This window comes from Sinocyclocheilus anshuiensis, unplaced genomic scaffold (genome assembly GCF_001515605.1).
Source record: "Sinocyclocheilus anshuiensis isolate Anshui unplaced genomic scaffold, SAMN03320099.WGS_v1.1 scaffold253, whole genome shotgun sequence".
Taxonomy (NCBI): Eukaryota; Metazoa; Chordata; class Actinopteri; order Cypriniformes; family Cyprinidae; genus Sinocyclocheilus; species Sinocyclocheilus anshuiensis.
The window spans coordinates 1,553,938-1,560,725 of record NW_015537969.1 but is presented as its reverse complement, the minus strand read 5'-3'; the positions used below and the strand labels follow the sequence as shown (position 1 = coordinate 1,560,725).

Genomic DNA, 6,788 nt, shown 5'->3' with positions numbered 1-6,788 from the left:
TACCAAAAATAAAAGTATCGGTATCGGGCGAGTACTGGAAAAAGTGGTATCGGTGCATCCCTAATTTCCACTATATAACACTAACTTTTGGAAACAGGAAAACATCATATTAGGGTTTTGTGATATATACCAGTTTATTTTTTCTACGGCTTTATTTTGAAAGCGTTTCTATCGTTATGCAAAATGTCACTACATGGTAGGAATGTTTGTATTTAGCCACAATGTCATTTTCAGAGGACAGGTGGAGAATGAAGGTGGAGCAGCAACAGGTGTCCATCAAACATCACAAAGGAGAAAATAAAAGGAGGCACTTGTTACAAATAAGTGTTGTAGAACTGACACTCTTCTAAGCCCCTCCCCCTTAATCAAGCCTTCATTATGGCACTTGTTCTGCTGCTGTCAAAAGATGCATGGAAAGGGAAGCAATTTAAAACTGAGCAAATTATCTCAGATATTATTAATTAATCCCTGGATGAACCGCAGCCACTGACAAGATTTTGTCGTGCCGAGGAAGGTTGCATGCAACATATTACATTGGTCAAAAATATACCTGGTGGGGTTGTACTACAGTTTCAGAAACAAAGAAAATTTGTTGTCGTTTTAAAAAAATTAATTAATTAAAATTATTAGTAGTGGTGTAATGGTACACGTATTCCAAAAAAAATCAATACCGTTTTAATGACTTTGCGTACAGAATTTTTCTCCGTTTAGAACATAATTTCAAACTCAATTTCCCCTCTAGGGACGATATAATTTGCCCTCCTATCAGATGCATGTGTTGTTTAATGAATTTGAGTCACATTTTCTTAAGAGCGTAACTTCTTACAGTTGTGTACTTGCCTATAAATACAAAATCACTCAAGTATTTCCAATTTGTATAAAGGATTATCCTGGCAGCTAGTCTTCCATGAACAACTGCCGCCGCACAACCTACACGTCAAATAGACAGTGGATTAGAATGCAAGTGTGAGGTTTCTGACTAAAATATTTTGCTTATGTATTTTGTATCCCAAAGTGTAAGCACTTCAAATGTAAGCTCTTTCTCCAATAACGGCACCAGAAACTGCATGGTGTTGCTTGTTGACATGGTACACAATATTGACACTTTTTTTTAAAAGATAGGCATAGTTTTTTCAGTAATCTACAGTTTAATTCGCTGTACAGAACACATGCCAAACAATAGCCGGGTTTCCATCCAAAGTTGTGAATTTAACTTGTGCGCAATACTGGAATATCGCATAAAACATTTGCGAACAATCCCATCCAACAAGTCAAAGTGAACAAAATCGTCACTTCCTGATAAACTGGCACTATAAATCACTAAGAAAAGTAGGAGAATATAATAATTTTCATGTATAATAAATTACTTGCGCCTCAGAGCGAGCAGACGAAACACAATGAATGTGGTCATTGCTTTCGGAGGTGGATGCTGCTGTTTGGGAACGCAGTCGTGAAAGACATTTTTGGGAGGCTATTATACAGAAATACATTGATGACAGACTTTGCTTGTGCATTTCCAAATGACCATAACAACATTTCAGATGCTGTGGAATGAGATCGGTCCGCTGGTTAGTCAGGTTTTGCCGTCCCATAGCGCATTCACATGACTTTTTTGATGCGCTTGGAGGAATTTATTCCCAAAATGTATTTCCATCTCCCATTATTCGCATCAACCCTTTTTTGCACAAGTCAAAAACCACCTCAAGCGAGCGTAAAAACTTTTTTGCGAATTAAGGGATTTTTACTCGAAATTAGACATTTCCATCACTCGTTTCTCATGCGATACTTCAAAATGCGCATTAAAATAGGGTGATGGAAACATAATGACATCAAGATTGAGGTACGTACTGAACTGTCATTTTTGTGTACCATTACGTCGCTATAAATTAGTAAATACTAATAATTTTGGAATAATTAGGGCCTTTTCATACTAAAAATCTTTGCAAGCTTTGCATTTTTGTTGGTGTTTGTTCACGCAGCTGCAATAAAAGAGCTATTAAATGTTTATAGCCATTAATTTTGTTTTTTAATGCAGTTAACTTGTGGCTTTAACTTTAGATTTACATTAAGTCCATAAAGGGGTGCATTACTTGTCGCAGATTTACATAGTTCTAACACATCATTTTGTCATTCCTTAAAAAGGAACTGATTACCTTATTGCGTTCAACACAAAAAAAAAAATATTGTATTAATCGTGATTGACAGCCCTATTTTTCCAAGGCTGTTTCGCCCACATGCGCATTCGTATCTGTGGAGTTGTCAAGTCTTCAAGTTTCAAGCTCCGGACAACAGTGACAGAATGTGGTGGAGGACTTCAATCCTGAGCTGGCAAAAAGGGACGCCATGATTGAAGGGCTAAAGCGGGAGCTGCGTCACTGCAAGGAAGTTTATGACGTTACCAAGGCTGCTCTAGCAGATTTGAAAGGCACTCACTAGGGGCTCATCGAGGCCCAAAAGGCTGTTGTGTTGCAGCTGGGAGAGGCACAGGTGGCAACACAGATGTTGGGGAGCAAACTTGACTCTGCACAAAGCCCAGTGGTGGACTCTTAAGAGCGAGGATGCTGTTGCCCAGAGTAGCGATGCAGACAGTCAGCAAATAGAGCCATGTTGCCATCCTGATCTGGAGATTCTTCCTCCCTCGAAGAAGAAGCTGGAGCTTCTGTTCACGCAGAGTCGGAGGCGGCCGGATCGCTATGGTTGCTTGTTGTTCCGTGCTGTTTTACCCCAGAAGAAGTATAAGGAGTAGGCGTCCAATACCAACTGGGATGGTGCGAGGGGCAAATTTGCATTGCCTGTGAACCTACGCCACTTTATCATTAAGACTGTTTCCCAGAGGTTCCCTGCATAACCAACAGTGATCAAAAACGCATCAAAGACGGAGTCAATGAGTTCTTGCGCTCACCAAGAAACAATGTTGGCCACAAGCTTTTACATAAGACAAATGCCGGAGACAACATCTAAATATTTTGATTTAATAGATTAAGTGCTTAGTTCGAAAACCTGATTTTGTCTTTCATTAGAAACCCTTTAGAGACTCAATTATTCAAACTGTTAATATTGTGATACATAAGCTCAAACATATAGTGTATTATATTTTAATTTAAAATTGAATGTGACTGTGATTAAATCAGCCTAAAACAAAATAAAGCTGAATCCAGTTTTATCAGTGATTGCACATGCTACCATTATGACGAGATGAAAATGGGTAAAGTAAACCAGACCACTTTATTGAGGTTTATAAGCTGTGGCTTCCATCTTTAATGTTGTTCTGACGATTTGTACTTGATTCTTCAATGTGTTGTGCCTGAAAAGGGTATATTTATAAGTGCAGGGATATACTAACATTTTCAACATTATACAGATTAAATGTACACTACTGTTCAAAAGTAAGATATTTTTGGAAAGTCTCATCCACCAAGGCTTTGTTTGATCAAAAATATAGTAACTATTTTGGGTTTGAATATATTCTTAAAATGTAGTTTCATCCTGTGATGGCAAAGCATTTAGCAGCCATTACTCTTGACTCAAGTTTGACATGTTCCATCAGAAGTTATTGTAATATGCTGATTTGTTGTTCAATAAGCAGCATTATTATCATCATGTTGAAAACAGTTGTGCTGCTTTATATTTTTGTGGATTGTTTTTTTGTTGGTGTTTAGGGCCGTAAGAGTGCAGCTGTTGTTCCAGTCAAATCAGCGCTAGACAACCTCTCTAGCCTCTCAAAACTGCAACACGAGTATGCTGTAAATGCTTGGAAGGAATGGGTACGCTGGAGGAACGCCCAACCCAACATGGAGACTCCCAAATTTGGCTGTAAGTCTTTTTATCCAGCATTTCGTCACAAAAGAAAGTTCCACAATTATACATACAATTATAAAATTAACCATCTCATTGAAACAGATTTGGAAAAATGCACTATTACACTTGCTCACCAATGGATGCTCTGCAGTGAATGGGTGCCGTCAGAATGAGAGTCCAAACAGCTGATAAAAACATCACAATAATCCACAAGTAATCCACATGACTCCTGTCCATCAATTAATATATTGTGAAGTGAAAAGCTGCATGTTTGTGAGAAACAAATCCATCAAGATATTTTAAACCATCACTTCTGGCCAAAATACAAGTCCATGATCCATAATAATGGTTCCTCCACTGAAAAAATCCTTCCTTCAGACCATTTTCACTTGTAAACGGTGCATATATGTGGTCTGTGCATATATTTCTCTTTTGAATCAGACAAGACTTTTTTCACTAGACAAAGCAATGTTATGAATTAATGATGATTTAATCCTTTTGTTTATTACAAACAAATTGCTTGTGGATTATTGTGATGTTTATATCAGCTGTTTGGGCTCTCATTCTCACTATAGAGGAGCCATGTATGAGCAAGTTGAAGCAATGCTAAATTTTTCCAAATCTGTTCTGATGAAGAAACACTCATCTACATCTTGAATGGCCAAGGTTGAGTACATTTTCAGCATATTTTCAGTTTGGGGTAAACTATTCCTTTAATGTGTTTGAAGGTTGAAGGTTTTTTGAGTATATGCATTCACAGGGAATTGAGCCTTAGCCTTATGTTTGCATCATGCTGTACTAGTTAAACTACAGAATCTTCAACATGCCATTTAAGCACTAAACACTTCCTCTTCATCAATAGCTCGTAGTATGACACTAAAGGAGGATTTGTTGAAATGTTGCACTGCTGAAATAAGCTACGGCCTCTGCAAGTTCATTTCTGAGGTTCGTCGACCCAACGGAGAGAAATACAGCCCTGACAGCATCTTTTATCTCTGCTTGGGAATCCAGAAGGTAAATTGAGAAGAAACAACACAAACTGAACACAGCCATATTATAATAGTTTAATTGATTTAGCTCTTGTCGTTCATGTTTGCAGTACCTGTTTGAGAACAATCGGATGGAGAACATCTTCGCTGACGTCTTCTACTCAAAATTCTGCCATGAACTGACCAACATACTCAGACAGTGGAAACCAACTATTTTGCCCAGTGGTGAGTAATTTAAGACAGGAACGTGTGACTAGCTTGTTTCGCTGTTGCTCTTCTAACATGACTGTGTGTGTGTGTGTGTGTGTGTGTTCAGGTTATGTTCATTCTCGTGTGGAGGAGGAGTATCTGTGGGACTGTAAGCAGCTGGGGGCGTTTTCACCCGGTGTGCTGCTCAACACGCTACTCTACTTCTTCACCAAGTACTTCAACTACAGGACAGTGGAGCAGCACCGCCGCCTCTCTTTTGGCCACATTGTGCGCTGCTCTCGGAGCAAGGGCAACACAAAAGTGGCCTGTTTGCGTTTCTATCCCCCCAAAGAGGACACAAGCACAGGTCAGTGGTCAGTTATACAGTCCTAGCTTGACTGTGTGTTTGAGTTCTTGTTGTATCACTTGTTTGTTTTAATTCAGTTGGCGTCCCTGCGAAGAAAAGGAAGGAAGAGGAGGATGAAAATGACACTGTATATGAGATAAAAGAGAATGCAGACAATCCTCTTCGCTGTCCTGTCAGGCTGTATGAGTTCTATCTCTCAAAATGGTACGTTTGTTTGAACTTCCATTGAACAGCATTTATTTGAAACTAAAATTTTAACTTTATTAATACCGTCACTATTCATCTATTTTAATGCATTCTTGCTGAATAAATGTATTCTTCTATTATATCAAGTTTATCATAATTATGCAGCCCTATTAAATAGTGTCTTAATTTCCATCCAGCTCACCCAGCGTGAGGCAACGCACAACTGACTTTTACCTGAGCCCCGAGCGCTCCTGTGTACCCAACAGTCCCATGTGGTTCTCGACCTCCTCTCTGAGTGATGAGGTTCTGGACGGCATGCTCACACGTATCCTTACTGTCAGAGAGCTGCACCTGGAGAGAGACAAATCACCCAATGAGACTGATTCAGACAGTGAATCAGACTTCAGGCCCTGACTTAGAAATCAGATGCACGGCATAAGCGCACACCAAATTTATCTCGAGTTTCTCCTAGATGGTTCTCTGAGTATTGCTACAAAGCTGACAAAATCTGGATGCCATTAAATGGGCCTTTATGATATTGATAGATTCCAATGGATGGAAAGCAAGTGTTTTGTCATTGTATTTTCCATGTTTAATTGGATAGTAGTTATGAGGCTATACAATGTTTTTTGTGATCAAGTGTATGAAAAACTATAATTGACAAAAGCAGCTGATGTCAACAAAAAAAAAACATTTCAAAAGGTGCATATGGTTGTATGGATTTCGTTTAGAGGACAATGCTGAGTTTTATGCAATGCCACATTACACATAAGTAGTATTTAATGGGGTTTCTGCACATTCTTTGTATCATATTGAAACACTAAAGACATTGACAGCATCTTTGTACAACAGTCATTAAAAACAGTGGCTGGTATATCTACCCCTAAAATTAATACTGAGGGGTTTTTTTTTCTTTTTGCAACCTAACCAATTCAGGATTTCTTAATTCTCGTATGGTCAAGGCTGCAATTCTTTGGATAAAAAGACAATGAAACTGTCTGTGAGTCTTTTTTTTGTTTTTCAACATATACTGCTAAGTTGTATATTAAAAGTTGACATCAAATAAACAATCAGTTAAAATTACATGCATTTTGCACAGAAAAATTATTTTGTGCATGCAGTCTCATTTTAAAAGATCTAAAAAATTAATTAACATATAACAAATAGTTATGGACACAATATTTTGTTTATATGTATTACGAAACCACAAAAATAAACTTAAGTCAGAACAAGTATACTTGGTAAGAGAAAAGAAGTTG

At 38.1% G+C, this 6,788-nt stretch overlaps 1 protein-coding gene across 1 annotated transcript in view; it reads left to right on the top strand.

Annotated features, from left to right (window-relative positions):
• The window catches only part of LOC107669919 (zinc finger MYM-type protein 4-like), a 31,823-nt gene extending 25,295 nt beyond the window's left edge, over positions 1-6,528 (top strand). Inside the window, exons 22-27 of the mRNA XM_016462356.1 lie at positions 3,660-3,813; positions 4,661-4,812; positions 4,898-5,012; positions 5,104-5,343; positions 5,421-5,547; positions 5,727-6,528. Coding sequence (XP_016317842.1) covers positions 3,660-3,813; positions 4,661-4,812; positions 4,898-5,012; positions 5,104-5,343; positions 5,421-5,547; positions 5,727-5,943 — 1,005 coding nt within the window. The 3' untranslated portion in view covers positions 5,944-6,528. The remainder of the gene's footprint in view (positions 1-3,659; positions 3,814-4,660; positions 4,813-4,897; positions 5,013-5,103; positions 5,344-5,420; positions 5,548-5,726) is intronic.
• Positions 6,529-6,788: the final 260 nt, after the last annotated feature.